The sequence below is a fragment of the Vulpes lagopus genome, chromosome 3 (assembly GCF_018345385.1).
Source record: "Vulpes lagopus strain Blue_001 chromosome 3, ASM1834538v1, whole genome shotgun sequence".
Taxonomy (NCBI): domain Eukaryota; kingdom Metazoa; phylum Chordata; class Mammalia; order Carnivora; family Canidae; genus Vulpes; species Vulpes lagopus.
Genome location: NC_054826.1, coordinates 15,809,971 through 15,830,386, shown reverse-complemented (window position 1 = coordinate 15,830,386; position 20,416 = coordinate 15,809,971). Strand labels below are relative to the sequence as shown.

Sequence of the window (20,416 nt, the reverse complement as noted above, 5' to 3'; positions counted from 1 at the left end):
ATCCTATTGGTTAATATCATGGTGAGAATTTTGGCATCCATGTTCATCAGGGATATTGGTCTGTAATTCTCCTTTTTGATGGATTTTTTTTTGTCTGGTTTTGGGATCAAGGTAAAGCTGCCCTCATAGAAGGAATTTGGAAGTTTTGTGTGTGCCAGACTCTGTAGACTCCTGCAGTTCGTGCCCACATGGATTCTCCTGGGGGAGAGGGATGACCCTCCTCATTACTGTCTTTTAGAGGGTCCCTGGACTGAGACCTGTCACCTGGTCATGCACACACAGCTCTGCTCCTCCCAGAGGAAGGTGGAGGGTCCCCAGGTTCCTGTCCTTTCAGGATTCCCACATGGACAACAGTCACCTCATTGGGCTGTGGTTCAGGGATCAAATTGAGATCCCCCTTGTTGGCTTTCTGACTGTAAGCAATTTCTTTGTTCCAATGCTTAGGAATTTTACTGACTCAGGCATCCTCATTCTTTCTGTGATTCTGGGGATCCTGAAACCACACTGTTCCAGCTAGCACTTTTCAGGCAGGGATGTCTCTTAATGGAGCAGTTTTATAAGGGTTTCAGTTTTGCACTCTGGGGCTATATCACTTTCCTGTAGTTGGATTATGGAGGCTACTTCCCCTGTCATTTATCTTCCGATATATCACTTTGGATTCACTTCTCCACACCTACTACCTTGCATAAAGTAGTCATTTTTCCACTTCTAGGGTTCCAGCCATTCTTTTCTTACATCTCAGGTTGAATTCATGGGTTTCAGAATGATTTGATAGTTATCTAGCTAAATTCACCAGATGAAACGAAGTCCTCTACTCTTCCACCATCTTGCCCCTTCTGCTCTTTTCAAATTTTAGTAATAGATTTACATCAATCTTATAATTATCAAAAGACAGTAAAACTGATTTTAAGTGGTCCCCGTGGATGGTAGATCTTATGGTGTAGTGCAGGATAGAGTCAAATAGTGGCCGATTGAACAATGGAGGAAAGGTTGTGAGCTGGGGACAATGAAACAATGCAGAGGAAGATTTGACAGAAGTGTAAACTTGGGAGTTGAAAGATATGTACACTGGACACTACAAATTTGCTCACAGAAATTCAGAAGACCAGAATAAAGATAACGACATCTCTGGACCATGGATGGTGATACTTACTCTTGTAAAGAGAGCAACACTATTCAAAGTGATCTACATATTTAATTCTTATCAACAGATCAACAGTTCAAAGGCCTCTTCTTTTTATAGACATTAAAAAGCCAATTTTCAAGTTGATATGGAAATGTAAGAGACCCTGAATAACCAAAACAATTTGAAAAAGAACACAGTTGGATGACTCATACATCTGTGACCAATTCATTTTTGTTAAAGGTGCCAAAACTATTCAATGAAGGAAAGAGTAGTCTCTTCAGAAAATGCTACTGATCCCACTGGATAGTCACATGAATGAGAATGTATTTTGAGCCTTCCTCACACCACATACCAAAATTTACTCAAAATGGAGCGAAGGCCTAAATAAAGAACTAAAAGCCATAAAATTCTCAGAAGAAAAGGGATAAATCTGCATGGACTTGTATTTGGTAATGAATTTGTAGATGTGACACCAAAAGCATGAATAGCAAAGGAAAAAAAATAGGTAAATTGAATTTCATCAATTTGGATGGATTAAAACCTGCTGCTCTGTATCAAAGGACATTATATAGAAAATAAAAGGACAACCTATCAGGTACAAGCCAAGTATATATCTTCACCACCACCTTTTAGCCTCATACTGGAGGTCCTAAGTAAAGTAATAAGACAAAAATAGGAATGACAAGCATATAGATTAGGAAGGATCAAGAAAATTGTTTTTGTTCACAGACATGATGGTCCAGTTCAAAATCTAAAAAAAGCTCAAGGTATGATCCCAGAGTCCCAGGATTGAGTCCCATGTCAGGCTCCCTGCATGGAGCCTGCTTCTCCCTCTGCCTGTGTCTCTGCCTCTCTCTCTCTCTGTATCTTCTCATGAATAAATAAGTCTTTTAAAAAAATAAAACCACTCTTTTTTATATATCAGAAATTCATGGGAGAATGTGAAATTAAAAACACTGTAACATTTACATTAGCACCATATAAAATGTGATCTTGAGAAAAAATGTAACAAAATATGTACAGGATTCATATGTAGAACTAGTACAAAACTCTATTGAAGGAAACCAAAGGACTAAAATGGAAAGTCCATGTTCATAGATAGGAAGAGTCAATATTGTCAAGTATCTAGTTCTCTGCAAATTGATCAATACATTTAATGCAATCACAAATTCTAACCAACTTATTTTGTGGATAATAATGAATTGATACTGGGGCACCTGGGTGGCTCAGTGGTTGATTATCTGACTTTGCCTCAGGTCATGATCCTGGGGTCCTGGGATCAAGTCTTGCCTCAGGCTCCCCCTGCTTCTCCCTCTGCCTATGTCTCTGCCTCTCTCTCTGCGTCTCTCATGAGCAAATAAAGTCTTTAAAAAAAAGATTATGAATTGATACTAAAATTTGCATGGAAAGCCAACATCCTGAAGAGCCAACACAATATTGAAGATGAAGAACCAAGTTGGAAAGCTGACACTGTCAACTTCATGACTTACTATAAAGCTATAATAATTAAAACTGTATGATACTGGCAGAAGATTAAGAAAATAGCCAATGTAACAGAATAGAGAATTCAAAAATAGACCCACAGACATTAGTAAGCTGATCTTACACAAAGAAGTAAGGACAACTGTATAGAGAAAACACATACTTTGAAAAAACTGTGATGGAAAATAGATATCTCAACACACACAAAATTAGACTCATAACATAAACTTTTGACAAAAATTAACTCAAAACAGACCACAAACCTAAATATAAAATGCAAATGCAATTGTACAAGTTTTTAGAATATGATATCAGGGAAAATCTAGGTGAGCTAGGGTTTGGTGAAAACTTTTTATTTTTTTTTTATTTTTTTTAATATATTTTTTTATTTTTTATTATTTATTTATGATAGTCACAGAGAGAGAGAGAGAGGGGCAGAGACATAGGCAGAGGGAGAAGCAGGCTCCATGCACCGGGAGCCCGATGTGGGATTCGATCCCAGGTCTCCAGGATCGCGCCCTGGGCCAAAGGCAGGTGCCGAACCGCTGCGCCACCCAGGGATCCCTGAAAACTTTTTAAATGCAAAACCTAAGTTATGTTATATGAAAGAAGGAGTTGATAAGTGTGCTAAGTTGAAATTAAAATTTTGTTCCAAGCAGGCACTGTCAAGAGAATAAGAAGAGGAGCCACAGAACAAGAGCAAGTATTTGGAAAAGACATATCTATTAAAATGGTTATTCAAATATGCAAATAAGCACTTTATACATGCAAATATACACAATACGCAAGAACTCTTAGAATTTAACAATAAGAAAACCAGGAACTTAAAAATGGGCTAAAACTTTCCTAGACCCCTCAACAAAGAAGACAGATGGCTTTAGGCTTATATGAGAGAGTCACCTGATAGAGACCCTTTCCCATCATCTACTTCAACTTCGAGAAACCCTACTGACCTGTACTGGGCCAGGACAGCAACTGGCACTCTCCCAGGCACTAGCATCCTAGCATTTAGGAATGGCATCGGGACACTCCTAAATGACAATACATATGCCCCCACACCTAGAATGAGGATGAGGATGACCTTGAAACTGGGGCCATGTTTTCAGTGAAGAGAAATTCCCAACACGTGGACTTTCCTCTTTATAAAACATTGTTATAAAAAAAAAAAAAAAAAAAAACATTGTTATACATGCAAGTCCTGGATCTAGATGTTGGTGCCACAGTATGCTTTGAGTCTTTCATGGGCAACGTGGGCTATTGTGGTAGTGACTGGATCACTAAAGCTCTCTTCACGTTCATTTGAGATTATTGAGTGTTTTTGTATGGTAGGATGTGTCCTGAGATTTCAGAAAAATGGCCTCAAGGCTGCCAGACACAATGGACATGAACACAGTGCAGAGAGCAGTGAGCCGTCTCAGGGGCTATGAGAGCCACTTCAAGACAGTGGGCTTAGGCTCACTGGAGAGGAGGGTATATTTTGTTAATAGCTGACTTTGATTCCAAGGCTGTCTGGGCTTTCATGAACAACTTTGTTCACCTCGTTTCCTTTCTTACCTCTCTCCAGGAATTTGAGAATTTCATTGCCAAGTTTGGAGACTCTGGTTTTGTCCTTGTGGCCCTGGGCTCTATGGTGAATCTCTATCAGTCCCAGGAAGTCCTCAGGGAGATGAACGGTGCCTTTGCTCATCTGTCTCAAGGGGTGATATGGAAGTGCAATCCTTCTCACTGGCCCAAAGATGTCAAATTGGCAGCAAATGTGAAGATTGTGGACTGGCTTCCCCAGAATGACCTCCTGGGTAAGGAGTGCCTAGATCTTCTTTTCTCTTTCCATTTAGGTATTTTTAGGCTTCCACTGGGCAACCTCACCAGCAGGAGAAAGGGCAGGTGGTAGATAAAAGTAATCTTTGTGGGACAGGAATAGAGCAGCAAGCTGGAGTTCTTGGGAAATGAGACTATACTTCCCAAGTGGCAAAAACTGGCATGTTTTCTTCTTCCTAATCTATTGCGGTCCTGATACCTACAGCCAGAAGTGATATTGTTACCAGGTTGCTTTGATCTTACCTATTTTGACACAGACCAAGGTTGTCCAGACACAATCGAAGACAGTTTGTGGACTCTTAGAACACATACTGGGGGGCGTGTTGCCACTGTCGTTCCTGGCCTCTTGAGTGTCTCTTAGGCCATGTGCCATTATAGACACACACACACTCCCACACATATTAGAGCATTCTATGCTACCGAAGATGTAAGCAAGCTTTCACGGAATTGATGTTGATGGTGTCTGAAGGGTGTGCCAAGATATCTGAGTGTCAACCTGAGTAACTTGTCAGCTGGTTATTTACTCCATCAAATTCTCTGGTAACGGAGAGCTCCTTATATTCCAATAGGTTATTTTTGTCCTGTGCCACTTAGTAGAGCCCCATCTTTGCCAAAGCCACGGACTATATCAGTTATACATCTCCAAATAATGCCTCACAAACATATTGGGAAGTTATGATAGAAGATTCTGCACATTTATTTACAAGGCATGGGGTAGTAAAAAGGATTCTGATTTTCAAAGAAACACAAATAGATTCTTTTTTTCTTTTTTTTTAAATTAATTTTTATTGGTGTTCAATTTACCAACATACAGAAAAACACCCAGTGCTCATCCCATCAAGTGTCCACCTCAGTGCCCGTCACCCATTCCCCTCCAACACCCGCCCTCCTCCCCTTCCACCACCCCTAGTTCGTTTCCCCGAGTTAGGAGTCTTTATGTTCTGTCTCCCTTCCTGATATTTCCCAACATTTCTTTTCCCTTCCTTTATATCCCCTTTCACTATTATTCATATTCCCCAAATGAATGAGAACATACACTGTTTGTCCTTCTCCAATTGACTTATTTCACTCAGCATAATACCCTCCAGTTCCATCCACGTTGAAGCAAATGGTGGGTATTTGTCGTTTCTAATTGCTGAGTAATATTCCATTGTATACATAAACCACATCTTCTTTATCCATTCATCTTTCGATGGACACCGAGGCTCCTTCCACAGTTTGGCTATTGTGGCCATTGCTGATAGAAACATCGGGGTGCAGGTGTCCCGACATTTCATTGCATCTGAATCTTTGGGGTAAATCCCCAACAGTGCAATTGCTGGGTCGTAGGGCAGGTCTATTTTTAACTCTTTGAGGAACCTCCACACAGTTTTCCAGAGTGGCTGCACCAGTTCACATTCCCACCAACAGTGTAAGAGGGTTCCCTTTTCTCCGCATCCTCTCCAACATCTGTTGTTTCCTGCCTTGTTAATTTTCCCCATTCTCACTGGTGTGAGGTGGTATCTCATTGTGGTTTTGATTTGTATTTCCCTGATGGCAAGTGATGCAGAGCATTTTCTCATGTGCTTGTTGGCCATGTCCATGTCTTCCTCTGTGAGATTTCTCTTCATGTCTTTTGCCCATTTCATGATTGGATTGTTTGTTTCTTTGGTGTTGAGTTTAATAAGTTCTTTATAGATTTTGGAAACTAGCCCTTTATCTGATATGTCATTTGCAAATATCTTCTCCCATTCTGTAGGTTGTCTTTTAGTTTTGTTGACTGTATCCTTTGCTGTGCAAAAGCTTCTTATCTTGATGAAGTCCCAATAGTTCATTTTTGCTTTTGTTTCTTTTGCCTTTGTGGATGTATCTTGCAAGAAGTTACTGTGGCCATGTTCAAAAAGGGTGTTGCCTGCGTTCTCCTCTAGGATTTTGATGGAATCTTGTCTCACATTTAGATCTCTCATCCATTTTGAGTTTATCTTTGTGTATGGTGAAAGAGAGTGGTCCAGTTTCAGTCTTCTGCATGTGGATGTCCAATTTTCCCAGCACCATTTATTGAAGAGACTGTCTTTCTTCCAATGGATAGTCTTTCCTCCTTTATCGAATATTAGATGACCGTACATTTCAGGGTCCACTTCTGGGTTCTCTATTCTGTTCCATTGATCTATGTGTCTGTTTTTGTGCCAGTACCACACTGTCTTGATGACCACAGCTTTGTAGTACAACCTGAAATCTGGCATTGTGATGCCCCGAGCTATGGTTTTCTTTTTTAAAATTCCCCTGGCTATTCGGGGTCTTTTCTGATTCCACACAAATCTTAAAATAATTTGTTCTAACTCTCTGAAGAAAGTCCATGGTATTTTGATAGGGATTGCATTAAACGTATAAATTGCCCTGGGTAACATTGACATTTTTACAATATTAATTCTGCCAATCCATGAGCATGGAATATTTTTCCATTTCTTTGTGTCTTCCTCAATTTCTTTCAGAAGTGTTCTATAGTTTTTAGGGTATAGATCTTTTACCTCTTTGGTTAGGTTTATTCCTAGGTATCTTATGCTTTTGGGTGCAATTGTAAATGGGATTGACTCCTTAATTTCTCTTTCTTCAGTCTCATTGTTAGTGTATAGAAATGCCATTGATTTCTGGGCATTGATTTTGTATCCTGCCACGCTACCAAATTGCTGTATGAGTTCTAGCAATCTTGGGGTGGAGGCTTTTGGGTTTTCTATGTAGAGTATCATGTCATCGGCGAAGAGGGAGAGTTTGACTTCTTCTTTGCCAATTTGAATGCCTTTAATGTCTTTTTGTTGTCTGATTGCTGAGGCGAGGACTTCCAGAACTATGTTGAACAGCAGTGGTGAGAGTGGACATCCCTGTCTTGTTCCTGATCTTAGGGGAAAGGCTCCCAGTGCTTCCCCATTGAGAATGATATTTGCTGTGGGCTTTTCGTAGATGGCTTTTAAGATGTTGAGGAATGTTCCCTCTATCCCTACACTCTGAAGAGTTTTGATCAGGAATGGATGCTGTATTTTGTCAAATGCTTTCTCTGCATCTAATGAGAGTATCATATGGTTCTTGGTTTTTCTCTTGCTGATATGATGAATCACATTGATGGTTTTACGAGTGTTGAACCAGCCTTGTGTCCCGGGGATAAATCCTACTTGGTCATGGTGAATAATTTTCTTAATGTGTTGTTGGATCCTATTGGCTAGTATCTTGTTGAGAATTTTTGCATCCATGTTCATCAGGGATATTGGTCTGTAATTCTCCTTTTTGGTGGGGTCTTTGTCTGGTTTCGGAATTAAGGTGATGCTGGCCTCATAGAACGAATTTGGAAGTACTCCATCTCCTTCTATCTTTCCAAACAGCTTTAGTAGAATAGGTATGATTTCTTCTTTAAACGTTTGATAGAATTCCCCTGGGAAGCCATCTGGCCCTGGACTCTTGTGTCTTGGGAGGTTTTTGATGACTGCTTCAATTTCTTCCCTGGTTATTGGCCTGTTCAGGTTTTCTATTTCTTCCTGCTCCAGTTTTGGTAGTTTGTGGCTTTCCAGGAATGCATCCATTTCTTCTAGATTTCCTAATTTATTGGCGTACAGCTGTTCATAATATGTTTTTAAAATCGTTTGTATTTCCTTGGTGTTGGTAGTGATCTCTCCTTTCTCATTGATGATTTTATTAATTTGAGTCTTCTCTCTCTTCTTTTTAATAAGGTTGGCTAATGGTTTATCTATCTTATTAATTCTTTCAAAGAACCAACTCCTGGTTCTGTTGATCTGTTCCACAGTTCTTTTGGTCTCGATATCATTGAGTTCTGCTCGAATTTTAATTAACTGTCTTCTTCTGCTGGGGGTGGGGTCTATTTGTTGCTTTTTCTCTAGTTCCTTTATGTGTAAGGTGAGCTTTTGAATTTGAGATCTTTCCAGTTTTTTAATGGATGCTTGTATTGCGATGTATTTCCCCCTCAGGACTGCTTTTGCTGCATCCCAAAGATTTTGAACAGTTGTATCTTCATTCTCATTAGTTTCCATGAATCTTTTTAATTCTTCCTTAATTTCCTGGTTGACCTTTTCATCTTTTAGCAGGATGGTCCTTAACCTCCACGTGTTTGTGGTCCTTCCATACTTCTTGTTGTGATTAAGTTCTAATTTCAAGGCATTATGGTCTGAGAATATACAGGGGACTATCCCGATCTTTTGGTATCGGTTCAGACCCGATTTGTGACCCAGTATGTGGTCTATTCTGGAGAAAGTTCCATGTGCACTTGAGAAGAATGTGTATTCAGTTGAGTTTGGATGTAAAGTTCTGTAGATATCTGTGAAATCCATCTGGTCCAGTGCATCATTTAAAGCTCTCGTTTCTTTGGAGATGTTGTGCTTAGAAGACCTATCCAGGGTAGAAAGAGCTAGATTGAAGTCACCAAGTATAAGTGTATTATTATCAAGGTATTTCTTGAGTTTGGTTATTAATTGGTTTAAATATTTGGCAGCTCCCACATTCGGGGCATATATATTGAGGATTGTTAAGTCCTCTTGTTGGATAGATCCTTTGAGTATGAGATAGTGTCCCTCTTCATCTCTCACTATAGTCTTTGGGGTAAATTTTAATTTATCTGATATAAGGATGGCAACCCCTGCTTTCTTTTGAGGACCATTTGAATGGTAAATGGTTCTCCAACCTTTTATTTTCAGGTTGTAGGTGTCCTTCTGTCTAAAATGAGTCTCTTGTAGACAGCAAATAGATGGGTCCTGCTTTTTTATCCAGTCTGAAACCCTGCACCTTTTGATGTGGTCATTAAGCCCATTCACGTTCAGAGTTACTATTGATAGATATGAGTTTAGTGTCATCATATCTATTCAGTCCTTGTTTTTGTGGATTGTTCCACTGAACTTCTTCTTAAAGGGGAATTTTAAGAGTCCCCCTTAAAATTTCTTGCAGAGCTGGTTTGGAGGTTACATATTCTTTCAGTTCCTGCCTGTCTTGGAAGCTCTTTATCTCTCCTTCCATTTTGAATGAAAGCCTTGCTGGGTAAAGTATTCTTGGTTGCATGTTCTTCTCATTTAGGACCCTGAATATATCCTGCCAGCCCTTTCTGGCCTGCCAGGTCTCTGTGGAGAGGTCTGCTGTTACCCTAATATTCCTCCCCATAAAAGTCAGGGACTTTTTTTCTCTTGCTGCTTTAAGGATCTTCTCTTTATCTTTGGAATTTGCAAGCTTCACTATTAAATGTCGAGGTGTTGAACGGTTTTTGTTGATTTTAGGGGGGGATCTCTCTATTTCCTGGATCTGAATGCCTGTTTCCCTTCCCAGGTTAGGAAAGTTTTCAGCTAGGATTTGTTCAAATACATATTCTGGCCCTCTGTCCCTTTCGGTGCCCTCAGGAACCCCAATTAAACGTAGGTTTTACTTCCTCAGGCTGTCATTTATTTCCCTTAATCTATCCTCATGATCTTTTAATTGCTTGTCTCTTTTTTCCTCAGTTTCCCTCTTTGCCATCAACTTGTCTTCTATGTCACTCACTCGTTTTTCCACCTCGTTAACCCTCGTCGTTAGGACTTCTAGCTTGGATTGCATCTCATTTAATTGATTTTTAATTTCTGCCTGATTGGATCTAAATTCTGCAGTCATGAAGTCTCTTGAGTCCTTTATGGTTTTTTCTAGAGCCACCAGTAGCTGTAAAATAGTGCTTCTGAATTGGCTTTCTGACATTGAATTGTAATCCATATTTTGTAACTCTGTGGGAGAGTGGGCTGTTTCTGATTCTTTTTTTTGAGGTGAGGTTTTCCTTCTAGTCATTTTGCTCAGTGCAGAGTGGCCAAAAACAAGTTGTATTGGGAAAAGGAGAAAAAGAGAGAGAAGGAAAGAAAAGAGAAAAAGAAAAAAGAGAAAGAAGAAAAAAAAGGGGAAAAAGAAGAAAAAGAAAGAAAAAGAAAGAAAGGAGAAAAAAGAAAAAAAAAGGGGTGGGGTGGGGGAAGCAATCAGAAATCAAGAAGAAAGAGAGAGAAAAAAAAGCACAAAACAAAACAAAAACAAAAACAAAAACAAAAACAAAAACAAAAAAACACAGGGGAGTATCTTCAGATTCTGTATACGTTAAGTCCCTTGACTTCCCTTGGAACTGGTCCGTCTCGCTGGTCTTCTGGGGGAGGGGCCTGCTGTGCTGATTCTCAGGTGTTAGCACTTGGGGGAGCTGCTCTGCCCCTGCCTGGTGCAGGGCTCGGTGGGGGTTGTTGACCCCGTGAGGCCCCGGGAGGAAGCCACAGTGGCGGGGCCAGCTCTGGGACCCTGGATCCAGCCCCCGCAATAGCTCCGGGGCTCTCCGTCCGCAGGGCCTGGGGGCTCCCGGGCGGGGCCGCTGATCTGCTCAGTTCCAGGCAGGAGCGTCCTTGCTGTCCTGGGCCCTCCCGGCCTCTGCCTGTCCCGGGGGAGGCCGGATCCTGGGCTGTGTCCCGGCGCCCTGTGCTCCGGGGCCTGCGCTGTTGGATTCGCGCCGCCGCCCGAGCCGCCGCCGAGCTGTTCCCGGAGCCCCGCAGCCCCCTCCGCGGAGCCGCCGCCCGAGCCCCTCCGAGCTGCTCCGGGTCCCGCCGAGCGCTGCAGCCCTTAGGGAGCTCGGCGCATCTCCCGGGGCGCGGTTCCTCTGTTACTGTCCCAGGGAGCCCGAGGGCGTCCCCGCCTTCCTGGGGATCCTGCTCCAATTCCCCAGGAGCCCCTTTCCGCGGGGAAGGTCGGTGCAGCTCCTGCTCCTCCGGGACGGGGCTCTCCTGTCCTGGGGACACTCGCCCCGGCCTCAGCCCGGCTCCTCGCGGGGCCCCTCCCCCTCGGAGGCCTTTTGTTCCTTTATTTCTTTTTTCCCGTCTTCCTACCTTGATAGAAGCGCGAACTCTTCTCACTGTAGCGTTCCAGCTGGTCTCTCTTTAAATCTCAGGCCGAATTCGTAGATTTTCAGGATGATTGGATGGTTTTCTAGGTAATTTGTTGAGGACAGGTGACCTGGGGACCCTGCTCTGCCGCCATCTTGCCCCTCCCCCTCCACAAATAGATTCTGATGCACATCACTACTGAGAAGCAGTATTTGAGATGAACTCTTCATTATCAGTGCTTGTTTAGGTTTTCTCTAAATAAGAGTGAGGTGAGCATGCAGGAACTGGAAATACTAAGATGGGTGGTCCATCATTGCCTAGTTTAGAGGATTTCTTATGAAATTGAGGAGAAAGTACATACAGTGTGAGTCTGATGAGTGCCACATGAGATGTGATGTCAGTGAAAGTGTTAAGGCTTCAGATAAGAGGAAAGTGAAAGGGCAGTAAAGGAGTGAGCATGAGACCTAGAGGCCAAGAGAAAGAAGCAGAGTTGGAGATAGAAAATCAGAGAAGATAGAGTGTGACACTGGGAGAGACTAGGAGAAGGAAAGAGAGAAACAGGGTGGAGAGAATAATATGGATGGATGTAGGATGTATGCATGGATGGATTGAATGGATGGATAGATGGATGGGTTTTATGAAGAATATGTTTTGCTTAGCTCTTCTCTGAAGCTTTCCCTGGACTTTCCCCCTTAAATGGATTGATGTAGAGGAATCTCTGTATAGAAACAAATCCAGAATTTTATATCTTGGAATATGTATCATTGGGTGTGTCCTAAGCTAAATCAGTAAATTCCGTTATGCAACATACTTTGATATCCCTTTGTAGTATTTTTTTTCCCTTGGAACTTTATCTGGTGTCCTGAAAGTTTTACCCTAAAAATTTCTGTTCTGTTCCTGATTTGCAACAGCTCACCCACACATCCGTCTTTTCATCACCCATGGTGGGATGAATAGCATAATGGAGGCCATCCAACACGGTGTGCCCATGGTTGGGATTCCTGTCTTTGAAGAACAGGCCGAAAACCTGATCCGAGTAGAAGCCAAAAAGTTTGGTGTCTCTATCCAGCTACAGCAGATCAAGGCAGAGACATTGGCTCTGAAGATGAAGTAAGTCATAGAAGACAAGAGGTATGGAGCTCTTGTGGTCACTTGGGTTTGTGGTCACTTAGGCTGAATGAAGACATCAAACACAAGAGCACGGTGTGGCCCTTTTTTTTTTTTTTTTTTTTTTTTTTTGCAATAAAAGCTGAAGCTTCCAAACTTCCATAGAATAATATGTGTGTGATGCTAATAGCCGACCTGTTTCCCCTGAGGGCAAGACTGGGCAATGTAGGTTAGATGTTAGGTTCAAGAACAGTTTCTACTTTAAGGGTTTTGAGGACTCTGATCCTACACAGGGTCTGTGAGAGGTCTTATATTTTGGGGCTGCTGATAGTAGAATTACACTAGGGAGGTCACCATCCTATCCTCCAACATGCCACACTGTCTCCGCCTGAGGCCCTTTATCAGTGATGCTACCTATGACATCCTTCCTTCCATTCCCTTCACAGGGCTGGCTCCTCAAGACATGGACTCCTCTCCAATGTCCTCTCCTCAGAGAGGCAGGAGGTCTTTGTGTGACAGTCCTAGATGCACTGTTTACCCAGCCCCTTCAATCATTACTCATTTTCTCTTCTTCACACTTCTCAGGATCAGTAACCACCCCATTTCATTCTGTTTGAATTTATTGTGTGTCCCTTCTACTAGCTAGTAGAGAGTAAGCTCCCCTGGATGGCCAGGTGTGTCTCTTGTTTCCCCTGTGTTCTCAGTTAAAGGGTCCATGTTCTCTTAAGTAAATTCTAATATAGGTCAAGAATGTGGTACCCACCATGGACTGAATACCTTATCAGGGTCTCGAGGACATTTACCCTGAATCGGATGTATGTCACATCGCATATATCCCTGTATACTTTTCCTTTATTGTAGCACGAGCGTCCTTGGGTAGAGTCTTGTCCTTACAGCTTAGTCATCTTTGTATAGTTTAGCATTTTAGCACTAGGCTTGGATCTTTGCATGGTGAGACCAGTTAGAACTTCGACTGTGACAAGATCAGGCCAACCACTTTTCCTTCAAACTCAGTCTTTTGTGCATATGGATGAAATGTGTGTGTGGTGTGTGTGTGTTGATACAAGGTCTCTAAGACTTCTGAGGTCACATGAGTAACACCCCAACGCTGTCTCTGCCAACAGGTACAAGTCAGCAGCTGTGGCTGCCAGCATCATCAGGCGCTCTCACCCCCTGACCCCTGCCCAGAGGCTGGTGGGCTGGATCGACCACATCCTCCAGACAGGGGGTGCAGCACACCTCAAGCCCTATGCCTTGCAGCAGCCATGGCATGAGCAGTACCTGCTGGACATCATCTTGTTCCTGCTGGTGGTCACCCTGGGCACCCTGTGGCTCTGTGGGAAGCTGCTGGGCATGGTGGCCAGGTTGTTGTGTGGGGCCAGGAAGCAGAAGAAGGCCTGATGGAGGTTCAGTCTTGACAGGTGTTTGGGGAGCCACTGGTTGCAGATGGCTTTCCCTAGCACAGGACACCCTTGTTGTCTTCTTTGTATTAGTACTGAGGGTAGCTTGAAAATATTGTTTCACTATTTTCTCCTTGTGTTTAAAAATTCTTGTGAAGGGAAGCCCCCGGGTGGCTCAGCAGTTTAGTGCTGCCTTCAGCCCAGGGCCTGATCCTGGAGATCTGGGATCGAGTCCCACATCGGGCTCCCTTCATGGAGCCTGCTTCTCCCTCTGCCTGTGTCTCTGCCTCTCTCTCTCTCTCTCTCTCTCTCTCTCTCTCTCTCTCTCTGTGTCTCCCATGAATAAATGAATAAAATCTTTTTAAAAATTATTGCAAAGCACTCTTGTGAATATTCTTTTAACTTGTGGTAAAATATATATTATATAAAATTTACGCTTTAACTATTTAGTGTAGAATCAATGACAATGAGCACATTGGCATTATCGTGCATAAAATCGCTACCACCCATTCCAGAACTGCTTTCACCTTCCCAAACTCAATCACCTTGCTGATGAAACAGTAATTCCTCCCATCCCTGCCTCTACTACCACCTCAGTAGGCTCCTGGCAACCCTGGTTCTACTTTCTGTGTCTATGAATTGTATCCTGGTTTCATGACTTGCCTGCCCCTATCAATGGACACCTCACTCAGACCCAAACCTTCAGCAGATAGCCCACCTTCCTCCCCACTCCTTGTCCCTACATGCAGGGCCCTGCTTATTGCATCCTGGGTGCCTAGACACTGCTCGTTCTGTGGCTTCCCTTATTCCATGCTCACTTTTTATGATATAACAAGATATTGGCCAGTTCTTCTATTTTGTACCTTCCTCTTGCAGATCCTTTCCCCTTCACCTCCAAGCTCAGAAAGCCTGGTCCCTGTCCTGAAGTTAGACATGCATGATCCCTAGGACTCCTTCTGTGGTCACTGGGCTGAATCCCCTCCTGTGAAGAGCACCTCCTTTGCAGGGCAAACCTGGAATCTACCCTTGGTCCAGGGCGGTTGTTCTGCTTTTCACTTTTTGCAGATCCTGTCTCAAGGTTCTCAGGCTTAAAAATCTAGTCATGGAGAGACCTCAAGTGTAGAACCCATATCTCTGCATGAGTTTTGAGGCCTTATGGTCAGTGTCTATGGCAGTTCTAAGCACTTTGTTGACTTAGGAAACACCCATCTGCCCCCCAAATGTGCAAAGAGTATTCCTGTATGTGTGAACCTTTAGGAATTATACTATTCTTAGCAACTCACACTAGAAATAATAGGCCTTACCAGAGTTTTTGTTTATTTGCTCTGTTTCTTTATATGGGCCTGTGTCCTGGCTCCATCCTACTGTCTATAGCTCCTTTTTTTTTTTTTAGATTAGTTAACTAAAAAAAATTAATTAACTATCTTTAGACTTTTCTATTTTCTTTACTAGACATCAGGTGCCCTCTCTGGCAAGTTCCTTGTATAATATATTTTACCTTCCTATGATTGTGTCCTCACATTTGCTTTTGCATTCTCACATGCAAATCAGTGTCTCCCTAGAAGTTTCAAATGTATGGTATCTCGTATATTGAACCATAGTGAAGAAAATGGCGGATACACTAGACAGCCCCAGACATCCTGGTTTTTGATTGGTTAATTCTGGGGTTTCAACACATTTTCAAATAATTCAAATGGAGGATGAAGTAGCTATTACAAATACTTCCTACAAAAGTGGAAAGAAGCCCACCCTTGCCAATGTCAGAATAGGATTCTCTGGGTAGAATTCAGAGCTGGTGCCAAGTGTCTACTTGAGTTCTGCGAGTTCTCATGCTATACTATGTCAGCACAAGCATGCCACATTAGGACACGTGTGAGTGTGCGCATCTGTGTGTGTGTGTGTGTGTGTGTGTAATTCAAGGTTTTATTTCTGCAATTCTTATGAAATCTCTGAAATCGGTCCCTTGAAAGGCAGACCTGAAGCTTTCTCTGTGTTGTCATTAGAATAAATAGCCTAGATGTTTCCCCTCATAACCAACAAAAAGACCAAAGGATGAGGCTTTCAGCTGATGAGTCCCATTCCTGTTCCATCCTGTCATTCTCCCCATAGAGATTGATCACAGGGAGACCAACCTTGTTCTGTTGATTCCTGGGCTACACTCCCATCTAGGAAATCTAATCAAAGGTAGCCAGTAAGCCAAGATGATGCCTTTAGTCTCCTTCCATCAAAACCTTCTCCATGGGGCTGTCAGCATGGCCTTGATGGTATGAACATCTGATCTCATCATTCCCTGGTTCAGATCTTTTGTCAGCTCTCATTGCATGGAATACAATCTTTCTGTGATTTGTTTCTGGCTACCACTCCCAATCCTGAAAACTGCAATAGACCCACACTGACATGTTCAGTTGATTTGGGGGAGAATGGAAAGTCAAGTCAATGGGAAAAGTCAAATATCTTTAGCAAATTGTACTGAAAGGGTCTTTGATTTTTGCTTAATGATATACACAAAAGGACATTGACCTCACTGCATATGATACACAAAAATGAACTCAAAGTGTATTATCAACCTAAAGGTGAACACTGGCTATGAACATTCCAAAGGAAAATCATTATAGTCTTATGGTAGCACAGATTTATTATTCAGATCCCACAAGCTCAAATCATAAAATATTTTTAAAAATATTTATTTATTTATTTATTTATTTGAGAGAGAGAAAGCATGAGTAGGGTTTGGGGCAGGTGGAGAAGGAGAGAATCTTCAGACTCCTAGCTGAGTGCAGAGATGACATGGGTCTTGACTACAGGACCCTGAGATCATGACCTGAGCTAAACTCAAGAGCCAGAGGATTAACCCACTGAGCCACCAGGTGTTCCAAGAGTTTGTGATATTCTAATGCAGGCTACTGTGAGATGGTTATTTGTTTGTCAAGCAATCATCCACGAAAAAGAAGGAAATGGAATACTTGTTGTCTGAAACAAACTTCCACTTGGCTCAAGGAATAAGCTCTTTCTGAAAAGCAGATTTCATATTTTGAAAGTCCTTAATATGAGTGCATTTTACCCAGTTCAACAATTTGATTCAGCCAACATTGACTGATCTCATGTTTGTACAGGCACCGTGCTGGGCACTTTGGAAGATGTGGGTTCTTTGCTAATAGCGGGCTCAGTGGGCCAAGGGCAGGGGAGCAGGTCAAGGTTGAACCCTAATCTAGAAGAGGATTCAGAGGATCCTTATAAAATATGGCAAAGGAGGGAATTTTTGTCCTATCCACCCCAACACATTGTGCTATTCTGTACCCTTGTGTCTTTGACCCAGCGGCGTTCTCTCTCAGAAATGCCATTCGGCTCTAATTGGAACAAAAAGCTTCTACATCGTCTTCCTATCAAACATTTATTTCACATTTATGTTCACATCAGCGTGGCCTAACTTGACCTCAACACTTGCAGCAGAGCTCACTGGATATCCTCTTTTGAAGCATTTTTGTTGTTTACTGTATTGAAATTGTTAACATTTATGTGTCGTATTTAAGAAAATCTAAGATCCTAACAGTCAGAAGCTGTAATCTATTTATTTTGTTGTTACAGCACACAGCATAGCTGTGTGAACAAACATTGAACAAACAATGCTGAGATGCCTGGATAAATATTTTAGAAAAATGACAATATATGATCCATATCTCACCATATCTAAGAGTGAACTCTAAACATATCAGATATTTAATATAAAAATGACAATATACTGAGTCTTAAAAAAAAAAAAATAGAGGTGAATTTCTCCATAACCTGTGTGCATGGGAAGACTTTCTAGATACGACTTAAAATCCTGATGCCACAAAGAAACATTATCTAATTGAACTAATTTGACAATATTAAAAGTTTTTTGTATGGCTAAAATACAAATGAAATAGTGAGAGAAATATATTTAAATTTCATCACATATAGAGGACTATTATTCCCAAAATTTAAAAAAACTATTAAAATTGAGAGATGAGGGATGTCTGGGTGGCTCAGAGGTTGAGTGTCTGCCTTTGGCTCAGGGCGTGATCCTGGAGTCCCGGGATCGAGTCCCGCATTGGGCTCCCTGCGTGGAGCCTGCTTCTCCCTCTGCCTGTGTCTCAGCCTCTCTCTCTCTGTGTCTCTCATGAATAAATAGATAAAATATTTTAAAAAGATTGAGGGATGAACTATGGTAAATGCACACATTGGAACAATAGGCTTTATAGTGTACACTGAACAAGACAAGTTAAAAAGTAATGTTGGCTGGATTCTAATCTGCTCAGTAAGAAAGAGCACAGTCTAAAGATATATAGTACACTCACTTTTGCTTTTAAGACAAGAGAAAGGAGGAGAGAATAAAAATATAAATCTATCTTCATTCCTTTGCAAAAAGAAGCAGAGGAAGGAAAATCAGAATAATGTGATAGAGTATCTCTGAGGCTGTTTTTGAATAGCTTGATGGTCAGGGAAACAAATGGCAGGTCTATGGACTTCTTTGTTTACATAGTTTGGGTTTTGAGGGCATGTTAGTATTTTACATAACAAAATTATATTTAAAACAAAAATAGTGGAGAAGAAAACTAAAATGGAACACCAATAGGAACAAAGAAACTCAAAAAGATTTCTAATGTAGCAATGTAATTGCAGTATACTGAAAAAAACGAGTGAACCCAACTGCATTTTGAACATAGTACTGTGAATATCTGCCATGTCAATCTAAAAAAAAAAGAACTGTAAAAAATCTATTTTCCGAGTAGACTGTTCTTAAAGTAGTCTCTTGAGTACAGTTGATACTCACAGTTGGTGGATGAATATGTGGTAGGTAACCTTTTTCTCAGTGCATATTATGATTGAACAAATGAGTAAATATACCAAAGATGGTGAAAGGACGTTTCCCAACCTTGCAATAAAACCTTAGGAATTACTAATGGAAATGGAAGAGATTAAAATAATCTCTGTGGTAGTATTTTGGAATGAGAAATATCAGTATGAATTCACAGTCATTCACAAACTAAACACGCACATGTAAATGTTACATATCTATATCTCGATATTGAATAAGTCTATCCACGTAAAAATAGTTATAAAGAGTGGAGCTTCATTAGCAATGAGCTCTTTTGCCATCCATATCCAGGTTTCTAAATATCATTCCTTACTAAAAGCTTTCCTCATGAAATGGAAGAATTTAAGATACAGACAGAAAAGTACAAGAGGAGTCTGGAAATTGCACTCAAGAAAGAAAGAAAAAGTTCTAAAATGGTTGATGTTTAACAGGAGCAATCCAATACATGATGATAGTAAGAGATCAGAGACCACTGGATAAATATAAATTGATGAATAAATAATAACAAACTGATAGAGCTAGATGATAGAGAGATTGGTTGATGGATTGATAACTTGATAGATGGGGCAAAGGGAAAGGTTTTTGTAATGATACATTGCCACTTGACAAAACATGAAGAAAATGTGGTTAAAAGTCATTAATTTGCCACCATGACAACTGCTTCAGGTAAGAATTATGAAAGATGATAAAATGAGTGGGTGAAATTTGATAGGAACAGAATATTTTTACAGCTTCAAAATGTCTGCCCACACTTTTATTCCTAATTATAGGGTAAAAAACAGCAACTTGACAGTTGGGAATCTAGGTGAACACCGCCGTAAACGACAGCTAGAGTTATCATCTCTAATAACAGGACCAAGTGACATCATATGCTTCTCATCGTGATCACTGAGATGGGATCAACGCCACCTTTGTCGTATTCCTACCAAAACCCTACTAACCTCAAATATAATGAGAAAACATCAGGCAAACCCAGTTTGGAAATCCATCAAAATAAGCAGCTTGTACTCTTTAAAATGTCAATGACATGAAATACAAAGAAGGGCTTAGAAAATATCCTCTAGAGGAGATGAACAGAGGCGATAACTAAAGGCGCTGTGTGATGCTGGATTGGCTCCTGCACCAGCAAATTCATATCCCAACAGAGGATATGATTCGGACAATTGGAGGGATCGGAGTAAGGTTTGTAGACAAAGTAATGTGATTGCATTAATATTAAATGGTGCTTTCCTGATGTAGATTAATTTTTTCACTGGGAAGATAGAGTACCTGACGAGATGATAATTGTGAATGAACACGCATGTAACCACAAAACATAGGGGAAAACTGGAATAATGTTGGGCAGATTTGTAACTTTTCTAATGAATAAGTGCAAACATTGATAAGACTAGAACTTCCTGGTGCCCACTGCCCAGTCCCAGTTTGTCATGCCTGTTCAGAATTACAGACTGACCTTCAGAGGTTCAGAGCTTCAGGTCAAGACCTGGCCCTCCAGAGGGACTTAACTCTTAGGGGACACAAGCACTTGTTCCCAGTAGTTACTTTCCAAAGAAACCATCTGATGAATGATAACTGCAGGCCATTTTCCTTTGGGAATCAGCTTCTGGGACCTTGAGATGGGAACACTGGCAGAGATTTAAGCAGGTACCCAGGGACATGGGGCATGGGGATGGCAGTATGGGGTCAAAGGAGCAGCTAGGAGGTGGGAAAATTTGGGTAGAATCCTTAAAATGGAGATAAGCCTGAGTCACCTGAACATTGAACTGTCTTGGAAGCCACTTCCCAAGGTCCCTACCAT

At 41.4% G+C, this 20,416-nt stretch overlaps 1 protein-coding gene across 2 annotated transcripts; it reads left to right on the top strand.

Moving 5' to 3' along the window:
• The first annotated feature begins 30 nt into the window (after window positions 1-30).
• LOC121487472 (UDP-glucuronosyltransferase 3A1-like) lies at window positions 31-14,064 on the top strand. Of its 2 annotated transcripts, XM_041749228.1 has the most exons (4): window positions 31-1,721; window positions 4,173-4,404; window positions 12,183-12,381; window positions 13,503-14,064. In XM_041749228.1, exons 2-4 carry the CDS (start codon window positions 4,236-4,238, stop codon window positions 13,777-13,779), a joined length of 645 nt encoding a protein of 214 aa, XP_041605162.1. In that variant the 5' UTR covers window positions 31-1,721; window positions 4,173-4,235; the 3' UTR covers window positions 13,780-14,064. The 2 variants fall into 2 exon arrangements, with proteins under 2 accessions (XP_041605162.1, XP_041605161.1); XM_041749227.1 differs by lacking the exon at window positions 31-1,721 and having other exon boundaries at window positions 3,070-4,404.
• Window positions 14,065-20,416: the final 6,352 nt, after the last annotated feature.

Coding starts and splice junctions, on each gene's coding strand:
- LOC121487472 (XM_041749227.1), top strand. CDS start 4,128: ATGAACAACTTTGTTCACCTCGTTTCCTTTCTTACCTCTCTCCAGGAA. Junction 4,405..12,182: donor TCCCCAGAATGACCTCCTGG/GTAAGGAGTGCC, acceptor GATTTGCAACAG/CTCACCCACACATCCGTCTT. Junction 12,382..13,502: donor ACATTGGCTCTGAAGATGAA/GTAAGTCATAGA, acceptor CTCTGCCAACAG/GTACAAGTCAGCAGCTGTGG.